The sequence below is a fragment of the Haliaeetus albicilla genome, chromosome 14 (genome assembly GCF_947461875.1).
Source record: "Haliaeetus albicilla chromosome 14, bHalAlb1.1, whole genome shotgun sequence".
NCBI classification, from domain to species: domain Eukaryota; kingdom Metazoa; phylum Chordata; class Aves; order Accipitriformes; family Accipitridae; genus Haliaeetus; species Haliaeetus albicilla.
The window spans coordinates 17,135,906-17,158,545 of record NC_091496.1 but is presented as its reverse complement, the minus strand read 5'-3'; the positions used below and the strand labels follow the sequence as shown (position 1 = coordinate 17,158,545).

The window sequence follows — 22,640 nt, the reverse complement described above, 5'->3', positions numbered from 1 at the left end:
TTACCCAAAATTATGCAGTAAATGATGGCTTCTCATTTCCAGATTCCTTTCATAGTATCATGAAGCACCAAGCAAAGGTTTATAAGAGTAGTAAACCAGTTCATAACAGCAATATGACAAATACTAATGGTCATACTTGGTGAGATTGTTCTCTTTTGCTCCTTCTCATTTTCATGCTTTGGGGCTCATGGTGTGATCGTGTCCTGTACTGTTACCAGGACTCAGTGAAACACCCCAAACCTTTAACCTACTTACAAAGATCTTTAAGTTACAGAATATATTTCAAACACCAGAAAGCCTCTCCTTACAGCCTACCCACTCAATTTGAGAAGTTAGGAGGGCTGTAAGCCATGTCTGCTTGAGACAATTATTCATCTGTCCGTATGGAATGAGAGTTGTCTAACGAGTCATGCACTGATGAACATAAAGAGGTAAAGAATGCTGGAGCACAAATAATGCTGCGCTGCTTGGCACCCAGCCTGCTCTTTATGGGTTTCTGTAAATTAACAGTCACATTTCTGGGTGAGGTTTTAATCTTTCCCTGGACTATTGATAGAAAGTGATTTATTTTCTTTCTTTTTTCTTACCTGAAAAAGGTAATGTTCAGGGCAGCAGTCTACTCATATGCATGTGCGAGTAGGAACAAAAAAAGCCCTGCTTACATAGAGGGAAGAAAGGTCTTTTATTTGGTGAGCTACATTTTCAATAACACTTGGTGTTATAATAAAGCTGATGCAGTAAGTGAATCCAGAAAGTTGGAGGTCTTTGTATGATTCCTTCACTCAGCAAAGTTAAACAGGGAAACTTACATTTCTGAGCATTATACCATGAAAAAACACTAAAAAGTCATGCCAAAATCTGAAAGCGGGGTCAGTGCTGCATGGGAACAAATGGTTCCAAAACACAATGTAAAATATTTTGAAACAAAAATTGAATGCTTACATAAAGTGCTCTTAATTCAAGCTTATCAGCAGATCCTTGGCAAAATCCTTTGCTTTGCTTCTGAAAGGAGAAGGTTAATGGTGAGATTTCAATTCAGTTGTCAGATGCTTGTGGTCATTACTGTTTTCACCCATCAAACTGTTAAGTCGGGAGGGAGAGCTGGTTACCAGATACTACAGAAGTGCAACTCTGAAGGTGAGAGGTTTCAAGGTGGCCATTCGGTCACAAAGATGACTTCAGCTACCAGTTTGCCCACTGTAGCTGTTACTCCTAGTCACACTAAGGACCGAGTCTCTTTATTTTCAGCAGGTCCTTCATTTTTGCTGCTCTCAGCCTGGCAGAGCTGAGCGGTCCACTTTGTGCTGCTGATACAGGATAAAAACCAAATCCAAACCTGAGACTGGAAGCTCCAGATTCCCCTTGTTCCTAGCCGAAGATGTGAACTACCCAGCCAGCACTAGCCTGCTTTCTTTTTGTCCTCATGACTTTTGTGCCTGACTGCAAGTAGCACAGCCTCAAGAGGAGGGTAGAGCTGAGCATTTCTGGACACAGAGTATCCTACAGCCTGGCAGTTAGGGCAATTTTCTGCAGTGGACAAGAAGGGGGTTAACACCCCTGCTCAAGCCAGGTAGAGCCTAGAAGCCACTCTCCCGCTTTGTAGTCAAATACTCTGATTTCAACATTAGGTAAAAGATTGATCTGGGGAGTAGGTGGTGACCTACTTCTGGCTGCATCATTTTAATCCAGTGGTAATGGCCAGGCATCCTCCATGACGTGTTGAAATATAGATGTGCAAGGTCTGTAGGGTTCATCGGTGCAGGACAGAACTGCAAGTACAAAAGAGATGGCCACTGCCTTACCCCATGGATGCATCCATGCTTTTGCTTCTCAATTTTATTTTATTTTTTTAAAAGAGTCCCAGGAGCTGTAGATGGAACAGACCTTTTCAGACGTATGACACAGACACATGGGGCAAAATGGTCTGCTGATCTGATCTTAGATCATGAGATCACATCGAATTTTGCCTGTTTTTGGGACAGACATTTCATTTAACTGATAAGAAAATTCCTGAGAGAAAGACTGGATTTCTTTGGTTAAAGTCTACAGATCATCCATTGCTCATGTTCAGCACGTTCACTTTTCCTGGGCTGAAGCTTCATGGATTTCTGTCTCCAGATGTGAAGTTTTTCAGAGCAAGAAGGACTTTCTTAGGGACTAGTCTGAAACTGAAGACCTAAGATCTTCTCACACCTCCCCTCCACCTCTGCCAAACACAAGGAGAGTTTCTTTTTTATCTACTAATATCAAGCACAACACGTGGTCTACTTTAAAACAAAACAAAACTGTACCAAAATAGCACACTTCCTTGGAGAGAGATATCTCTCCTGCTGGCAAGAATGAAGTAGCAGAAAAACCTATAGCATGGCCCTTGATGTGGAAACGGGAGACACTGAGTCAGTGCAGGGCTGAGGGTGGCCATTCTCTGGAGCAATTTGTTGGCTTTGCAGTGAGACCGGTGTAGCTGATGCAGTTAAACACACTGTGGCTGAATTCAATGTACTGGCATTGTGCAGGCGAGACTCATACACGAGGCAGGGCAGAGGGTCTGCAGCCTCCCTAGGAGCATCCCCACCTCCTGCTCTGCACCAGGAGAAAGAGCCAGGAGCTCTACCAGCCCTGCCTCTCCTGTGAGCAAAAGGAATGTGGTCAGAATAGCCAAAATCCTCACCTTTGCAGCAAATATGCACAGAGAAATTAGCCACAGAAGGTGGAGGGCAAGGGCAGTGACCAAACTGCATGTTGGTTTGATAGGGTAAAGCTGAACCAGACTCAGAACGGGCCACATAATTTAAAAAAAAAAAAAAAAACAACACAAACTTTCACAATACTAACAGCTTTTCTGAAACTCTGAAAAACTTAATTAATGGCAGTATATTTGTTCTGCCAAAACCTTTGTATTACACTTGCCTTTAGCTTCACAGGGGAGCCGGTAAGTCACCAGGCTGTGATTCAGAAGAGCAACTCTAATTTCCCTGCCCTTTCCCTTCTGCAGTTTGTGTGTACCGTGATTGCCATCCTCCTGCATTATTTCTACATGAGCACCTTTGCATGGATGTTCGTGGAGCAGCTCCACATCTACCGGATGCTGACTGAAGTGAGGAACATCAACTTCGGGCACATGCGGTTCTACTACGTTGTTGGCTGGGGCATTCCTGCCATCATAACAGGTACCCTCAACCACCCCAAAACAGCTTCATTTCCCTTCCCTGCCATCTTCACTGGCCAGACTCAGGAAAGTTATCTTATCCAAGACAGCTATGGGTGCACTCAACTTCTGCTGTCACTTCAGTGTTTTCCCGAATGAGGGCAACACCAAATCATGTCTAGCAGAAGTCAGCCTGAATTTGGCAGATCTGTGTACCAAATGTCTGTTGCCTCAGTTGTTGAAGTGATATGACAGGTTTACAATAACATAAACACAATTGCACCCAGATTAAAACAGGACTTGATAACATTGCTAGGGAATAACAGTATTTTTATTTTAACAACTTCGCTGGTTGCCTTCATAAATTTTCTTTCCCTGTGCTGGTACCTCGGGATATGGACACATGGTCTCTTGGGCAGGTAGCTGCAGTGGCTTCAGAAGCAATGCTGCCCACAGGACATTACTGCCCTTCACTGGATGTTCCCATTGCCTACCCTCGACCAGCAGCAAATGCTCCCCGAAGGGGATTTCAGCAGTTCTGTTTTACTTGGCATAAAAACAAGCTAGGAATACTCAAGCAGCCTTTTACTTCATTTCAGATACAAAGGCAATAACTTCCAGTAGAGGAAAAGTAATGAAAAGCTGGAGGCAGTAATCTTTTAAACTGTTCCAGGGAGATCCACAGGAGCACATCCATCTCCGCCCTCACCATGCCTATTTTTGCAATCAGACATTTCCAGTGCTACCCTAAGCACATGGTGCTGCGTTAATTCAGGCAGACAGCTCCTCAGGAAGTGCGCTCTGCAGAACAGTTGGAACAGGGTTTTTTGGTTCAACTATTTCAGCATATATCTGTTGCCATATGGGAAATCAGATCATAGGCAGACAGTTAACCTTTATCTAGTTACTTTTATTTTTACAGATGACAACATACTGTCAGCAATGACAGAGGTTTAGATGTCTCTCAGATCAAACAAATAGCTATCACTCATATACACTTGGAAAAATATTATGGAACAAGTTAGACTTAAAAATATATGGGGGTTTTTTTCTGTGTGACTTAAGAAAGTGTAATACGAAAACATAGCATACGTTAGTACAGTTTAGATCTCTCTCTGGAAAGCTGGTAAGTTTTTTCCATAACACCTTGTGCATAAATAATTTCTACTTCTATCAATTTATCCAGAACACAGTGGAAGGCAGAGCCCAGAAGGGTCTGCCACTCTAGACATATCCCTGGCATTTTAAATAGAAATTGTCCTTGAACTTCTAAAATATTTCAGACCTGCATAATTTTTATCAGTACATACAGGACTACTGCAGGATATTCAGGAACGTTTAAGTGCAATCAGATAATTGGCAGCGTCATTTCTGGTAGAAATGAAGTGTTATCATTAAATAGCAATAAACAATTTGCATTTCAGAACACATAACTCTTTAGAAGAATTTTGTCAGACAGATTCTCTGTTTCATGTTTAGTTTCTCTCTGGAATTTGAAATTAATTCAGACCGCAACAGCAGTATTGTGCAATCTAAATATTACAAGTACACCATTTTTACTTTTTCTACTTAGATATTGTTCTCTGTGATATAGAACTATTTTACACTTTTAAAACCACAAGTTATGGTTCCAGGTTGTGTCCTGTAATTTAATCTCTGAATCTACTGAATTTGCAGTTCATTTAAATGAAAAGTCAGGTCCCTATTACTGCAAGTCAGAGGATTTTTTTGAAACAAAGGATAAAGAAAACTAAGCCTTTAGTTTGCTCTTCCAGGTTTAGAAATCATCTGAAGAGAAAATTATTTTATCATAAATAGCACAATGTGGGATTTCTTGCCCCTGGATAACTTCATTACTGTATATATTTTAAATAAACTTCTTTTATAAATTTTAACTTCTAGTATCTAAACAGTAAAAAGGTTTCAACTTCATAACATCCATCTTAAACACAATTTCTTTTTGATTCTTTATGAGAGAAGGATTGTGTATGTTTCTTAATAGTGGAAAAGTCTAGATATGGGAAGGAATTTTAGTCTTGGACATCCAAAGGACTGTTTTGTTTTATTTGAAAGATAAATATCTAGCCCATTTCATCTTTATCATAGCTATCCTGAAAAAAAAAAATGAACCTACAGTAGCAGTGGCTTTACTCTGTTTTGTTTATTTATTTTTCTATTTTTCATGCTCAAACTGACATTCATTTCAAGCTGGGACATAGTGGTCCTAAGGCATCTGTGATGGGACCAGGCTACTTGCAGAAGGAAACCTTGACCTTTAGGCAGGGGAGAAACTTAGTAAAACATTTACATAGGGAACACTCCAACAGGGAAGAACCACATTTAATCACAGCATAGAAAAGCAAATTGCCATGAATAAAAGTAGGGTGGAAGTTGGGAGAAGGCTTACAGCCATCAAAAGAGTGTGGATCTGGAATATTCCTCCATGGGGAGCAATAGTAGAACGTTTTAAACTTGCTTTAAGCTTGCTCATTTTAAAATGTAGTTTGATCCATCTAGGAGAGGGATTTTATGACTTCCTTGCCTCGGGAGCAAAGGGCTGGATTTGGCACCGAGCAAGACCCCTCCAGTTCTGCATGTCTTCATGGCAACACACTAACCAGTTGGCATATGTGTGCAGTAACTGCTTTGCCATGGAGACTGCAGTGCTCATGTTAAAACAGGTTCTTACGTAGCCCTAAAACCAATATCCCCCAGAAAATAGCACTTTCCAAATCTGGTATTTGCTGTGAATACTAAGCAAGGCGATGAGTCAGGAGAGAGGTGAGGCTGACCCACAGTCGCCTGAGTCACGTGCAGCTGCTGAGCCCACGGGAGCTCAGAAGGGTCGAAACATGCCCCTCTGGCAGCACCTCCCCACGGCATGCTCTTGGCACACTCCTGGGATGGGTGCTGGTCCCCACAGGATGCTTGGCCATAGGACCAGCCCCCGTTCCCGCAATGTCAGTGAGCTATCACGCAGCCCGTACACTCAGTCTGCTCGGGACAGCCAGGCTGCAGCATTTAATTGATGTGCCAAAACGATTCTCTATATTACATTGCATTGGCTTAATTCTGCCTTTGGGTAAAGTGTTATTTCACATATTGTTGACTGCAGTAAAATTTGAACCACGTACCTGAAGAGTGCAATTTGCCCTATTTGTTTAACGGACAACTTTAGGGTAGGATTTTGAGAGTGAAAAAATGTTGCTGTCTGCCAATTACTCTTAGAGCCAGATGTTTGGTCAAACTGTAGTTTAACTCCCACTAATGGGGAAATCAAGTCCTGGGAAACAGACTGTGTCTATAGAATTACATCTGTATAAAATACTTTATGGTCCCTTAATCATTTATGGCTAATTCTTTCTGGATGGCAACTGCTGAAGGGGGTGGTGGAAGGGCCAGTGGGAGCAGGAGGGAGACCAGTCCTATCTCATTCCACATTTCAGAGTAAACAGATCCAATATCCACTGCTTTGCCAAATAGCCAGTTTAATTTTCATAGACCGTAGGCCTGTACCAGATGTGAATATTGGCTGTGGGCCAGCTTTAAGCAGCAAGAGTGAAATGCAGCTACCTCTCCCTTTTTCAGTGTCTTTTCATCAAAGCACATGGGCTTCAATTCAAAAGAGGCGTTTATTAATGCACATGAATTCTCCTTGCAGAGAACAGCACTGCCGTCAACCTTGGCCGCCTGCTTGAGTCAGGACATACGCTCAAAGCAATAGGTGCCCCTGATGTCCAGACAACATGCAGCAGCCATTTACCATATGTCATTGGCCGTAGGCCTAGTAGGGATCAATTTCGGTGTCTTGAAGAAGGAAGACCTCTGCACGTGGGGTACACCTGTCTCAAAGCGGGAGAAGGACTTAGTTCATTGAAAGAGCTTTAAACTAGATTTGAAGGGGGAAAGGGATAAAACCAGGCTCACTAGAGGTAAGCCTGGGGGCAGCACACCAATGTTTGAGGGATGGTGTGCTAGTGAGGTCCTTCAGTCTGCCGTCTCAGTGGAGACAGGGGATGGAGAGCCATGCGACAGCAAAGACACAAGGGCTATTGATGTGTTAGAAGCCATGGAAGTGCCTGAGAACAGTCACATAGGAATTAGGGCTTCTCCCCCCAAAAAGATGAATAGCGCAATAGCTGAATAGCTGGAGGTATTTAAAAGACATGTAGACTTGGTGCTTAGGGACATGGTTTAGTGGTGGACTTGGCAGTGTTAGGTTAATGGTTGGACTCAATGATCTTAAAGGTCTTTTCCAACCTAAATGATTCTGTGATTCTATGATTTTGCAGGTCAAAGGCAGCAATCCCAGTCTGTCACCATATGGGCAAGGTGTAGGTCACCAAATCAGGCAGCACTGTAAATCACCAGGTGGAGGTTGGACTCAGAGAATCCCATGGAATTGTCCAGGCTTTGAAAAATAAAACAGTAAAAGGTGTGTTCTTAACTCAATTGCCTTAGGGGCATTAGCAAACTCCATTTCAAACAGCGCTGAAAGCAAAGTGAGGTACCTGGGATGGCATCTCAAAATGAATCCCACCTGACCTCAAGTGGTTAACTCCCATGAGTTCCCAGGTTCCTTTGTCTCTGGTGTTATTTTAGTGACAGCAAGCTCACAGCAGTTAAGAATGCACTTTTTTTTGTAGTATAGGCATCTCCTCAGTTATGATTCATGTCATTCTGCTGCATAGGCTTATTGAAATTCCTCAACATGTCACTCACCCTCAAGGCTTCATCACACTGTGTGAGTATGACTATAAAACTGTGCTGAAACAGAATTAATATGGGACTTGCATTTATTGTCATTTCTATGCAGCTGAACTTCGCTCTGATAGGCAAAACTCGTAGTATAATTTGATATGGAGTGACCAACATAAAGGTTGACTTACAAAAGTTTTATTTCAATATTTGCCTTGATTTTGACTTCCTAGTCTGTCCTGTTGAACACATTTTGCCATTATCATTTTGTTAGACAGTGATTTGAAAATGTGCCTGGTTATATAGAAGATCTCAGCAACATCTTTCTGATGTACTTTCTCTCCATTTTGTGACCCAGGGCTTGCTGTTGGTCTGGATCCACAAGGCTATGGGAACCCTGATTTCTGCTGGTTGTCTGTTCACGACACCCTCATCTGGAGTTTTGCTGGGCCCATCGTAATTGTTGTAGTTGTAAGTATGGTGGAGGTGGCATCCAGAGCTGCCTCTTCCTTACTGCTACCTTTTCTTTTCTGTTTTGTCAAACAGTAGTCATAATGCAAAGCAACTGTATTCTTTACATTTGAAGCCAATGTACTTGAGGTTGCCTCTTTTGCTTAAACAGATAAGACATGAGCTAAGCTCCTGGAAATCAGAGGGCTGCTTGCCAGTGCAAAGATTGCTTGTGGAGCGATGGCTGTATGGCCAGAAACCTATTTATTTTTTCCCATTTGCTTTGTTCTATGTTTGAATGGTTGGTTGGTGGTGAGCTTATTAAACAAATCAACAAAATGAGCCATAACAAGTCACTGCATCCAGAAGTCCTAAAGGAATATTAAATAATTCAAATTTGAGGAATTTTAAAGAATGGGCTGGTGTTTAACTTCTCCCTTAAAGCTTCCCTCAGTAACAGAGCACCAGGAGATAAATATTCGTGGTGTGACTCTATCTTGAATACCAAGGGCAGTTCTGGTTTCCTCATCTCACAAAGTATGAAGTAGACCTGGAAGCAGTGTAGACTGTGGTCACGAGTCATCAGAGACATGGGAGAACCCCCACGGGAGGGCCAGCTAAGTGGACTAGGAGCCTTCAGCCTAGAGAAAAGAAGGCTGCAGAGAAGGGGGGGAGGGAGGAGCCTATAACAGCATGGTGATCTCGGGAAAATGACTGTGGAGCCAACCATTCAGTGTCTTTTCCAACAGAAGTGGTAGCAGGAGACAGCAGATTCAGAACAAACAGGATGAGCTGCATTGTTTCTCCACAGCGAGTTAAGTTAGAAACTCCCAGAAACAGGGCGATGGCGGTGGTAAAGCTCTGCACGGTTTTGGATAGTGAATGACCAGACAAATTCTCTGCATTGATACTCACTATGAGTGATTAAATACAAATGCACCACCCCACCTAGTACATCCCAGCTGTGGAAATCAGTGGAGTCTGGAGGAGTATTCAGAGGAATTATCACTATATGCTTTCTCTGTTATTGTATTCTTATATTCTGGTTTGGCCCAGCTGAAACAGGGTGCTGGGCTGAGTGGACTCTGGTCTGTACAAGGACAGCCATTCTTGAGTTTTTATCTTTCACTCAAGCCTCTTTGCATAGGGCCATCTTGCTGGGTTTCATCCAGATCAAGTCCCAGAATGTTCCTGACTATGTTGGCTTGAAACAAGATGAATCATGGAATGAAGGAAAAATATTCTTGGCACCATGAACCATTTTAGGATAAAAATTGCGTTTTCACTGAAACCTGAGCTCTAACAAATGTACATAAAGAATCCATGCTGTTATTTCAATTTCTCTTTCAGGTAAACACTGTCATCTTTATACTAGCAATGAAAGCATCGTGCAGACGAAGGCAACGTTCATTTGAAAAAACTGGAGTCATGTAAGTTTGGGTTCAAAAACCTATAGAAAAAGTTCTGGCCAGGAATAAGAAGGAAACAGAATTGCCTAAAAGCAAGTGTTGGAGCAGGAAATAGAAAAGATATTTGGAGGAGACAATTAGCATTGGTAGAGGCAACTGGAGCTGCTTCACTAGCGCCTGTTCCTGGGGTTCCCTTGGAGGCTCTGTAAAACCTCCACCACGGTTCTCTGCACCACCACCAAGTGTAGGCACGAGAAGTGAGGGGAGAGGGAAAGGTCTGGTCTCTGGATGGTATCATTACAGTCCTTCCAGATCTTTCGTCATACTCCCTACTACACTGTCACTTCACCTCTGCCCGTGGTATGACCACGTAGATGTAATTCTGGGTCTCCCTGTGCTCACCCGTTGCTCACAAAGGTCTCCCCTCACAAATGCCTGGGTTACCAGCCATGTCGTGGCAGAGACCCGTTGAGGTTCCTGTGCTGAGGGCCAGCCAACCTCCCCCTATCCTGCTTCCGGTAGGACAAACAGAAAGCCTCACAAGCTGCAACCTGCCGCCTTCCCGAGCTGCTGTGGCAGCCTGTTCCCATTAACGTGTTTTGCCCAAAGCTCAGAATTTACCTGTGAACTGAAATGTGATTAGCTAGTGGCAAGACAGCCCTTTTTTTTTTTCAAATAGGTAGCTGTATGAGATTTCAAAAGATGACTTCTGGCTATTTATTCAGCCCTGGCTGTTGGGTAATTTTTTTGTTTCTTTTTTAAATCTCCCTAAATAAATGGAGTATAATTGCTACTTAATGGCACCTATTTTACTCATAATACAAAACTTTTGCCACTAGAATTGTGGCCATCTTTTGAAAGTGTCTGTGGAAATAATGTTTTTAAGCAAACAAATATTCCCCTGAGTGCCCTCGATACAAAACCTTGGTCTGTAATGTTGAGAAGGAATGTGAGAGTGAACTTGACAAACAGAAATGAGACGGATGTGGCCTTTTACGGCCCAGATGTCTTCCTCAGAGTCAACAAGGCTGAACAGCATGGACTTGGCAAACAGCCTGATTTGTTTAAAGAAAACCTTGGTAAAAAGAAATCACCTTTTTCTTACCTGAATATGCTAAGTCATTGAGTAGTGCAATGAGAGATTTGGGAACTGGGAGCTGGTGAACACTGCCCTAATTTTCCCAAAGGGCCTTTCCAGTTGCCAAATTGTTGGGCACGTAGCACCGCCTGTGCAGAGAAGTTGGGCTGTTCTCTTGTATCCTGTCCCACTGCAAGTGCCCATCTGTGTTTGCTTTACAGCTCTGTGCTGCGAACGGCATTCCTGCTCTTGCTGCTCATCAGTGCCACATGGCTGCTGGGGCTGATGGCAGTGAACAGCGACGTCATGACGTTTCACTATCTCTTTGCCATTTTCAGCTGCCTGCAGGTAAGTTGGATGGCATCTTGTCTGTGGTAGTCGTTGGGGAGCACGCTGCTGAACCCAGACCTCCAAAAATCTGCTAAACATGAGCTAACTTCAGAAGAAGAGAGGTGTCAAGTACAATTTTTGCATTCTTTTCTCAAAGAGAGGGTTCTTTTCACCAAAACCATAACTTTGAGTAATTGCATCTCTCATTTTTAGTCATTCTAAAGATAAGTGCTCTACTATTGTAACGTGTGACAGATAAATAACAGTAGGCAATTATACCTCTATCATTCTGGAGACAAAGTCTTTGTTACTGTCTTCTGTGTGCTCATTGTTAAGAGTCATTCTGTTGCTACCGCAAACATGAGACTGTTCTATTTCACCCGGAGTGGATGGCTCCAAGTTCAAGGCTTTCACAAATTAAGTTACTGTTTAAAGAAATGAGTCAAATAATGATTTTAAAATACAACTCGTTGCATTAGGGTTTTAGTAGGTTGCCTGTCCTAGTGTACACACTCGTTGATTAAAGTTGCAGAAAATAGTTATTTGTAGGAGACCTGGCATGGAAGTAGTCATGAAGCTTCATGTTGGTCACAATTTGAATGTGACCAAGGATGACAGTAACTGTCCTGGCAAGTGCCTCCAGTATTAAAACAGCTAGTGCTAGCTGCAGCACAACAGCCACAAATTGCAGCCAAACAAAAAAAGAAGTCTGTCAGGTCTCCTCCAGAGATGACTGTCCATGCCCTGGAAGCACACCAGATAGGCCAGCCTGGAGCAAGGTTATTTTGCCACTGCAATTGGTATGCTCTGAAATAAATACACCTGCTCAGGCTGTAGAACCAGGCTTCCACAAGCCTAAACAAAAATTAAATTAAATATAAACCTGATGAGAGGGAAGAAAGTCAGCAGCTGGAATTCTCCAAACTTGCCCAGAGAGGCACAGTGGTATGTGGCGTTTCACGTCATTGCCTTCTTTGAACTTGTATTTTTAAAGAGACATTTATGTGAATTTTATTAATGAATAATCCCAAAGTGCTAATGCCAGCTAAGATTGCATTTGATTGAATGTTTGGAAAGTGAGCTTGAAGTTTAAAGTTACTCTAAGTCAATTGCTTTGGCTGAAATCGTGAAATGCAGGCATCTTGTGATGTTGGTACAGCTGCAACTTCATGAGTGACTGGCTTCTATGTACTATACCTCCAACCAAAATTGATAACAATTTGGCAGCTGCATGAATTCCCTCAGAGCAAATACATCTGACGGCACACACGTGCATGCCCCCTGCCCGCAGTGAAAGCTGTTAATGTGTGTTCCTGGTAGCCAAAAACTGCCCAGCCCTTGGGATTTTAGTGATTTTCCCACCAGGAGGTATTGCTGAACCAAGGAACGTATGAGGCAAAAGTTGGGACCTCTCTGCCTCCAATATCCGTCCATGTCTCACAAGGCTTTCTAAAGTTCTCTTGGCAACAACAGTATTAAGGACACCTACCAGACAAGTTCCCCATTTCCAGCGGTTTTCACTAAAGGCTATGATATTTTTTATGTGCTGCTATTGATTTTGTCTCATCGTCAGTGTAAAAGCTCTAAAATCTTAGTGCAAGTAGAACCCTGAAACTCCCTGCCATGTCTTCCAGTGGGACATTGAGGTCCCTGTTGGATATTTTGAGAAGAAAGTTTCTTCCCAAATGACAAGGGAGGGTGGCACCTACCACAAGCTCTGCTCTGTAAACCCTGGAGGAACACTTCATTGTGTATATTTTCCCAGGCCTTTTATGTGCATTTGAACTTGGAAGGAAATTATGAAGAAGTCCGAGGAGATCAATCAGTGTCATTTCAGTCAAAGACAGAAAATAGTTATTGCTATTGAAATCATGGTCTGTGAACTAGAATTCAGCAGTTGTTTCAAAACAGCTCTTCTCTAATATCTGTATTTGCAGTTTGGCAGTAATAAATCATTTACATTTATTCTTCCTCTCTCTAAAACGATCCAGGGGCTGTTTATTTTCTTCTTCCACTGCGTATTTAACAAAGAGGTCAGGAAGCACTTGAAGAACACTTTAACTGGGAAGAAACCTCTTCCAGACGATTCCACTGCAACAAGAGCTACATTATTAACTGTAAGGAAAAAACCCATCCTTTTGCTGGCAGAAGTTACCTAAAATAAACTTGTAGGTGGCTTGTCTGTAATTAAGTGAATTGTCTGATCGCTTTCAGTGACTTGTACAAAGATTACTGATATACAAAGATTACTCTCAAAACTTTTGATTACTATTTTAATTAAAACTTTTGAGAGGAGAGAGTTCTTTTCCTCAGCATCAAAAACCACTTGGTTCCTTCATAACTTAATACATTCGTGGGTAATGTGGGCTTTTGGTAGGATCATTCACTATTGCTTTGTGTCTTCTTTTTTTTTTTCTTCAGCGATCTCTGAACTGTAACAACACATATATAGAAGAGCCAAATATGTATCGCACAACTATTGGGGAATCCACTGTCTCCCTAGAAAGCACCGTCAGGTCAGCCAAGAGCCACAATAGCTACCTTGCTTATATTCTCAGGTAATCAGGTGGCAGGTGCATGGCTTCCAGGTGCTTGCCTTTCCCTTTTCATTGCTCTTGTGGAAAACAGAAATGTTGTGGTTCAAATGCTACTTGTTTTATATCTTAACAGTTCTGTTTTATGTGACTGTCGTTTTCTTTCGTGCATTTTCTTTTGCATGCATCTTCAGTGGGGAGTTCCAACAATGCAGTGGTTAACATAACTTAAGTTAACTATATGGGCCGTGCTGCTTGCCTGTTAAAATTCAGACGTGCCTCAAGGAGTGCAATTTAGCTTATTAACTTCAGGCTTTTTCAGAGTGTGATTCATGTGGCCGAAGGCAGACAGCTACATTAGGATCACCTATGTCTTGTTGTAAAAGTGACCACGTTGACAGTCAAGCACAGGCTGGCTAGTATCCACTGCAGCTGTTTGCGTTTGACTGGAAGAATCTCATCTGCATGTCTGCCTTGTTGTTAAGAACAGTAAAGTAACAAAGAAAGTTGTCCTCTGTTTTTGTTCTCAAAGGGATGAGGCTGCTCATAAGCTCAGTGGATCCTCAAGTCAAGCAAGGGCTGGTCAGACTGAAGCAGATTCCTCCATTTTTCATAGGAATCCATCAAAATCCAATGGTAAGAATTATTTCTAAATGTTTTGGCCCGGTTGTACACCTTCTCCTTCTCAGCACTTTTTTCAAAGGCTTCTGTAATAGGAAGAATAGTTAGTCTGACTTGGTGTGTCTCATTCTTGTTATGCTCTTGGCATAATGAGCTATGCAATGGCTGCCTTACTAGGGAATCCTGGAATGGAAATATCATGTATCTGCTTCTTGTGATGGTTCAGTTTTCATCTGACAGCTGTCACAGCTGTTGACAGTTTCTGGCGTCCCCTTCCTTTCTCACAAATTATGTGCTGTTGCTCTTGATTTTTAGTTGGAGATCTTTTAACGTTTGAGTCCTTGAGGCAATATCCTCCTTTACTACAGTGTGTTTCGTACAAGAAAATCAGAAGTGTCTCGTGTCTGATTTCCTTTCCTTTGGGTCTTGACGTTAAATTTTGTTGCCTTGTAGCAGTTTTTAAGTTTTTTTAAGTGCATTTGCAGATTCTTGATATTTCTAGGTACCTTGGTTTGCCTGTGCGTTGTGTTGATTAAGATCCTATGGAGTTACTGTTCTGCCTATTGAATAATGAAAAAAGTGTCCCCATTCTGTTCTGCACCTCCCATGCACATAAAAGGTCCTGCCCACTAGCTGAGCTGAGCAGTTGTGCTTCTCATAATTACTTAGATGGATGCTGCAGTCCTTGTGAATTAATCCTATGTACACTTACGGATGTAAGAGCTCATCCCTGGCACGGCCTGAACCAGAGGCCTGCCTTTTCTTTCTCCTTGTGCATTTGTCAGATTTGTTCAACTCCTGTCCACACTCTCATCACTTTGTTTCCCCTTTCCGCATTTGTAGAACACGATTCAGACTCTGACAGTGAACTGTCCCTCGATGAACACAGCAGCTCTTATGCCTCCTCCCATTCATCGGACAGTGAGGAAGATGGGCTCGAGACGGAGAAAAAGTGGAACACATCTACTTCCAAAAATAATGAACGTGGCCCAATCCACAGCACACCCAAAGGTACTACCAATGTGAGGGGAGAGCAGTGGATTTATTCCCTTCTATAAAATAGCTTTAGAGTAGATGGGACAAATTTGCCAGTCTACCATACAGCTGAGACAGCATCCTTACCACTGTGCCTTGCTTCTGCAGAGATCCTTGTTGTCCCCAGCTTAGAGACCTTTCTTCCTTCCAAAGGCTTGTTCACAGGAGTGGCTGAGCACAAGTAAAAGGATGCTTCAGCAAATCTGCAACTTACGGTGCTCAGGCAGAGAGTGTGCTTTGCAGGCAGGTCCCAACAGCACTTGGCAATGGTGCTGCCCTGCCAGCAAAGTCTCATATGAAGGAAGAAGAAGAGGAGGGAGAAGCTGGTTGTTTTGAGGGCAGGGGGAAGAAATACCTGCCTCTCCTCATGCAATACAGGCATGTGGATTTAGTGGTGTCAGGTAGATCCTGGAGCTAAAGAGCTGGAGATCACTGGCCATTAATATCAATACTGTGTGGCAGGGTGCAGGCATTTCTAGGCATAGTTCATCTTGTCCTAAAGACAGTCAGCTTTGACTGACAAACGTCCAGACTGTGTGCTGGTGCTCTGCATAGGCACAGCATAAGGTGCCTTGGGTGCCCTCACCCTTAAGAAGCCAACCTCCCCAAGGAGCTGGTGGGATCACTGGCCCTGGACAGTTGAGAGGGCAGGTTTGCCTCACACTTCTCCGTAATAGAGCCAGTGACCTTGCTCTGGGAAGGGTTTGGACACCCTGCCATCCTACCAGGTGTGTTTTTGGGGGCTCGCTGCACCCTGAGGGCAGTGCAGTCCAGGAAGGATCAGCTGAACATTTGCTCTGGTTTGACACACAACTCCTCCCCAGCCACAGGGAACAGGACTGGCTGTGCAGTGGTTAAGAAAACATATCAGAAGTGGTTTTCGAGCTAGTGTTTTTTTGCATTGCAGTTGATACCCTTCCCAATCATGTGAAACCCTATTGGCCCACAGAGTGCGTAACGGCCAGCGACAGTGAGGACCCCAGTGGGAAACAGAAACTCAAAGTCGAGACCAAGGTCAACGTAGAGCTCCACAGGGAAAACCAGGTGAACCACAGCAATGAAGCACCGCAGGACAAGGAGAACGAAGGGCAGCAGAAGGAGAACAGACCTCTGTCCCACCAGAATAACCAGCAGCCAGAGCAGAGGAAAGGTAGTGCAGCCAGTCTTGCCTCACAGCTGGACTGGAAGGCTGGGGGGTTAATGAGCATTAATTAGTTCATATGGTAGCTCTATCAGGGAAGAACACTTTCCAAATGGCTCCAACCTGTGTAACCAGATACACCATGGGAAGTTAGCAGGTAGTTGCTGAAGTCTAATCTTTTGGTTTTGAAATAAAGTGACAAACTAGAAGTCTGATTAAGAAATATAAAATATCGCTTCTTGGATGTGTTCAGCTTGATAAAGGAAATTACTGATACGTTTCAAAATTCTCATTATTCCCTCTTTTCCCTGACAGGCATCTTAAAAAATAAAGTCACCTACCCTCCCCCGCTGGTGGATAAGAATATGAAGAATCGACTGTGGGAAAAGCTATCGGATTACAATCAGACCACGATCTTATCCAGGAGTACTTCCCTGGGGACAAATGATGGGGTCCGCTCTCCCTCGGACTCGGGGGTGACAGTAAAAAATGCTCGGAGGGAGCAGTCTCGAGACCAGCTCAACGGCATGGCCATGAACGTCCAAGTGGGAACAGGACATGCTGACACCTCAGACTCAGAGTAAGTGCCACACTGGGATGCCCTGGCAGACCTCACATGGCTCTGTCTCTCCCTCCACTTTCCAGTCCCAAACTCCCACGTAAGCAAGGATTTCACCTGGTGACTGGACCAGAGTCCTGCACCAGTGACTGTCCTGATGGCTTCTCCATACTGTGTCCCGAAGCCACAGTGTTTCACTGATGGAGAAGGCCAAAATAGGTATCACGGGCAAGGTGCCATGACAGACACCTGTTACCGGTCACCCTGGCATCCTCCGACTTGGCAAGCTGATGTGTTACTGGCACTCTGTGGACTAGAGCAACCTAGCTCTGCCCCGTCATCTTGCCGTGGGACTTGCTGCACTTGGCATGGTGTCCCCTAGTCACAGCAAACTGAGCTCCCACATCCACATGAATTATCTATCCCTTCCCTGCCTGGTGAGCTGCCGAGGTCATCGCCTTCCCCAGCCCTTGGCTACACACATCACCAGAACAAGGATGGGCTTTTTCCACTCCCTCATGCTGCCAGGCATCTGAGATGGTTTACCAATGCCCACCTGTGGTCCTGAGAGCTATGCATGCCCTCAGGGATGCTCTGCTCGGGACTACCCCCTGCTCCTGCTTCTGTGCCCTCAGCCCCTCACCTTCACCCCCCTTGGACCATGGGAACATTTGGTTTCCCCTCTGTTTTTCACCTGTTCTCCCCTTTTGTGTCAGGGAGAGTGTTTGGGGCCATTAGGGACCTATCACTAACGGGGTGCAGTTAATGTGGCCAGTACCAGGTACAGAAGGAGGAGGAGAAGCAGAGGGTAAACATGGAGCAGCGCTTCTTGATGCATGTCCAGTAAGACCGGCAAGAGCTGTGGGTGTCTGGCAGCCAGCAGGGAGCAGGGCGGGTGGGGGCAAGACCCCAGCGAAGAGGACCCCTGAGGAAGTCCAGTGTTTTGGTGGGGAAAGGAGCTAGGCTGAGAGGAGCATGGCATGGGTGTCCACTGGGCAGAGGGAAACCATTGCTGGGGCAGGAGATCCAAAGGCTGTAGAGAAAGTGCCGTGTCAAGCTACTGACCCTAAATTACCAGGTGCACAATTCCCACCCACTGCCTGGCGATCAGTGTGCATATTTGCCATTGTAAACTAAATTAAACGTTAACAAAAGGCTGAGCAAGCTCTCAGCCAAAAGGTATTCTCAGAAACCTTGTTACTTGTCACATCAATTCTTGCACTTAAAATGAGGAAAATAGCCATATGTAAAGTCTGCGCAAACAACTTATGCATATAGACTCATTTTTTATTAACACAAATAATAGTATCGTTCTTTCTCCAAACCAAGAGAAAATTTCTCACCCAGCTTTAACTCTGACATTGTCCCACTGTGCTTTAGGCACCCATGTTGTCTGGGTGCACAGACCATTCCCAGCTCACTATAAAAGTGCCTCTTTGGGTTGCCAGGAGATGAAATATATCCTGGTTAGCCAGGAAACAGAGATGTTTTTAACAAGTGATAACTACTTGCCGCTACCAGGTAATACAGTCATTACTGGAGAATAACTAGCCAGTTTGTACTAAGCGACTGTTTTATCTCCACACCTTTTGCATAATGTAAAACGCTGCTGTTGGACAGCAGATCGCATGAATGTCTGAAATACCAGGTTTCTAACAGCTTGTAAGATTTGTGTGTGAACCTTGCATCTTCACCTAAGCCTTAGCCAAATACAAGCCCTCTGTAGAGCTTCCTCTAAAGAGTGCATCTTGTGTACTACCTGGAAATGTTTCACCCAGCTGGTCTTGCCCTCCAGGGCAGCATCCCCCTTGCAAGCGTTGTATTGGCAAGGCGTGGTAAATTCACGGAGCATGAGCCCTTACTAGAAGGGATTAGGTGGTTTCGGGTGGAGTGGTTTGCCTGTGCCTGTTTAACCCTAAGCCTGCATGCTTACTTCTTCTCACTAACAGAGGCAGTAACGAAACTTCAATTTGAACCATCAGGAAACTGTGATCGCTGCTGCGTGGTTCTGGACTCCTCGCCGCAGGGTCACCTCGGACTTCGTCAGAGTGGCCGCATAGCGAGGAGGACAAGGTGGGCATTGATTCCCACATGGTTTCACGTTATGGCAGACTCCTGACCGCTCGCGGCGGAGACACAGTGCCCGGATGCACCTGCTATAAGGCTGCTGTGTGGTACTCTCTGCGCGGCATGAACCCGTGCCAAAACGCATGGAAATGGCCACAGGGATGCACTGTGAGGGCCAGATACCTGCTTGCAGTGCGGACAGTGCTACAGGGGTTGTTTATTACTGGGGAGAATCAAGGAAAAACACATTATTATCGCAGTGGACGTATAGTAAGTCAATCCATCAGCCTTAAGACAAGCACCAGGAGACATCTCTTGTGGAGTTTTGTCCGGCTACAGTGTGAACCCTTCGGCTTGCTGGGCTCTAGGGAGGAATATCCCAACAAGTGTCCTTTCGTTTCTATGCCAGCATCTCTGTCCACCCCTCTATGGACACGTCGTCTTAAGAAAAAAAAAATCCTTTATATATATATATAAAAAGTGTAGATACTTTTATATATTTTGTATGGTGTTGCTAAAGAAAAATTTCCTTTGTATATTTTACATTTATACTGATCTTCTTAATTTGATAATAGGAAATCAATTAAAAGAGGTTTTGATATTTTTTATATGAACATTGCACAATTTTACTTGAATTTGGCATTTGATAGAGTAACTGAGGTTTGCATGGAAGCCACCTTAAGATGCAATGCAGTTTTCAAAGTAATACAGTAAAGATTACATCAAAATCTATGACTAATTTATAAGTTTTGTTGACAGATTTTGGAACACTTTAAGGACAGAGTATGTTTTTTTCGTAACCTCTTCTAAAACCCACAAAAAATGTTTTGATTTTTCATTTCTTGGTGTTTTGACGTCTTCTCCCAAGTGCATTGAAATGTTCAGCAACTGAACTTCAGGACTAAAAATAAGTCTTATCTTTATCTAAGATTTCAACACAGTCCTTGCCTGGAAGAAGTCAAATAAATATTTCCCCTACCAAGAACAAGAAAACAAGTGGTGTCATTGCATGATAGGTTTTGACTTTGGTCTGGCTCTGCAACAAAACAGCGCTCTGCGTGTCCCAAGAAGAGGGCCCTCCTCCTGTGGGGCAAGTTCTGCCTCAGGCGCAGTATTTTATTTTGCTGTTAATGTCTTTCCCACTGGAGGCAGCACGTTGCTAATCAAAGCAGAAATGCGAGTCTTTAAGGATGTCCAGGTTTCACTGCCCAGCTCTTTGACAAAGCCCTGGCCTTCTCAGTGTTTCAAAAAGCACATGGATGGCTTAAAGTTTCGTGTTTCCCACAAACTATGCTGGTTTCACAAGTATAGGAAAGTTAAGCGTGGCCTCTCCACTGTCTTCACCTTCCTGCAGTGTTTACAGGAACAGGAAAAAGAAGATGTGAAAAAGTTTGCATCCAACAGCATGGGGCAGAGCTCTGCTGGCAGCTCCCCGTGGTGGGAATACGCGACTCAAAGGGCAGCAATGGTGTGGCCATGACCTGCTCTCTGCTGCCAAGGCTTTCAGGAGCTCCTCGCTCACTGTAGCAGCCCTTTTGGCTTTCATTTGTGTAACTGTGTGTGTTGAAAGGGAAAAAAACAGAAAATCAAGCTAAATAAAATGCAGGAGTTGAGGAAAAAATGAAATAATATGTACTGTAATCTTGGTTTCATTATATTCCTATGCATTTTCAAATGTATCAGGGAGGCCTTTGGAAGCGGAGAGGGAGGAAGGTTGCTGTTCCTTTAAAAATTATGCAACATATTGTGTGACATTTTCTGACTGAAAAAAGTTTTGAATGTTTTAAGGGTCTGGCACTTGGCTGTGTGCTCAGGCATTGTGTATAACCCACACTAGTTGTTTTTACATCTGTGTATGTATATTTTGTCCCAGTGAGATGTAGGTAGTTTTTATTTTGATCAGAATTGTTGCAGTAAATGAGGGTCAGTTGTATTAATGGCAAAAAAATTAAAACCTATTTTTATGACTTTTTAAAAGCTTTATGGCAGATTAGGCACTGGAGGTTGTTTTTTTTTTTAACAAATGTATATTTATTAATGTGCAGAACACTGGAATTGCAGCACAGATGAAAGAATTTACAATAAATTAAGACTTTTTTTTTGAACTTGTATTCTTTTGGTGGTTTATTTTAAGTGCAGTACAGATGCACAGGGTCCAAATGGCATTTCCTGGGGTTTAGAAAGTAGCAGGAGGGAGGTAGATGTACCCGTCACTCTCACCAAGGAAGCAGAGGCTGTAAAGCATCAGCCGCCAGCACTGCTCCCTGCGGGGTGCTCCCAGCCCTGGGTGGTATCTCATGGGGAGTTTGCTTCGGGTGGATGGATGGATGGATGGATGGATAGAAGACACACACACACCCCCAGTGCAGTTTGCTGGCACAGGGTACCACCGCATGCATTGCTTTTCCGTCCAAACCCGCGGCATTTCTCACACCTGGGAAACAGTCCATGGAAGAAAAACACCCTCCACTAACCTGGAGCAAAGCGGACCGCCAGGAAAGCACTGGGTTTAGAAGAGGAGGTTGGAGAGGAGCTAGAAGGGTGTGAGGCAGCCAGCCCAGCCCATTAAAGCCTGCAATGAGAAGGAACTTTTTGGACATTCTTGGCTATGTTCTTGGCTTTCTCAAGCCAAATGAGGCCAAGCCATGGTCTTGCTCACTCTGTACTTTTCAGGCTGTTGTGCAAGTCTTTGTTCACGCATCTCACAAAGCACAGCAGTGACCTGCACATGTCTGCCAGCTTTCTGGAAATACAAGTATTTCTCAGTATCATCTGGCCAACTTTTCCATAAATGTTTCTAGACATTAGGCTATAAACTGGGAGTATGTGAGGTCAGGTGGAGAGAGTCTGGTTACTGTCATGATTTAGGGGCAAAATCAAAGACAGGATCTTCAATTTGCAAACAGCTCTGCCAAAACATGCCATTAAACAAACCCAAGCAATTAGCCCAAAGGGAAACTGTTCTAAATTTTATTGTACAAGTTCATTTTTTGGTGTAACACTAATACTTGAGTTTGTTCTCCAGTATTAGTTCACTTTACTGTGGAAAAGCATAAATAAGCTGAGGCTTATTTATTATTCAAATAATTATTCACAGACCAGCCCGTGATCCTGTCTCCAGTAATGGCCAACAGCAGAAGTTTAGGAAAAGAGGATTATCAGCCAGCCACACATGACATGGCGAGGTGGCCCCAGCAGGGTCCACAGCCCCAGCATGCTGCAGCTCAGGGCGCCCCAGCAGAAGGGGTTGTGCTTGTCTCCAGCAGCCCATTCTTTCCTGCAGTAACATGTCCGGTTGTGTTTTGAACCCACATAAACTTCTGGTATGCAGTGGGTTGCCTGATTTGGTCACAAGCAGCAAGAAAAAATTCTTATTCGTCTTCAGCTTCATTCCTGTCCCCTGCAATGAACACCTTTGCCGCCTGCACCATGAGAGGCAGTGAGCAATCGTTTCTCAATCACCTTCTCCAGGTCAAAGAGGAAGTGCTCCATCCTAGAGCACATGGGTTGTCGCTTTCTACCTGAACAGCTCGGATCTCTGTAGTTGTTCCTTGTGCAGAAATCCTGCTG

General features: G+C 43.8%; 1 protein-coding gene across 1 annotated transcript in view; it reads left to right on the top strand.

The window, feature by feature from the left end:
- Positions 1–21,175, top strand: part of CELSR1 (cadherin EGF LAG seven-pass G-type receptor 1) — a 175,252-nt gene extending 154,077 nt beyond the window's left edge. The window contains exons 25-35 of the mRNA XM_069801888.1: positions 2,996–3,170; positions 8,205–8,317; positions 9,647–9,726; positions 11,005–11,131; positions 13,105–13,230; positions 13,535–13,671; positions 14,180–14,283; positions 15,112–15,279; positions 16,211–16,453; positions 16,760–17,024; positions 18,953–21,175. Coding sequence (XP_069657989.1) covers positions 2,996–3,170; positions 8,205–8,317; positions 9,647–9,726; positions 11,005–11,131; positions 13,105–13,230; positions 13,535–13,671; positions 14,180–14,283; positions 15,112–15,279; positions 16,211–16,453; positions 16,760–17,024; positions 18,953–18,977 — 1,563 coding nt within the window. The 3' untranslated portion in view covers positions 18,978–21,175. The remainder of the gene's footprint in view (positions 1–2,995; positions 3,171–8,204; positions 8,318–9,646; positions 9,727–11,004; positions 11,132–13,104; positions 13,231–13,534; positions 13,672–14,179; positions 14,284–15,111; positions 15,280–16,210; positions 16,454–16,759; positions 17,025–18,952) is intronic.
- Positions 21,176–22,640: the final 1,465 nt, after the last annotated feature.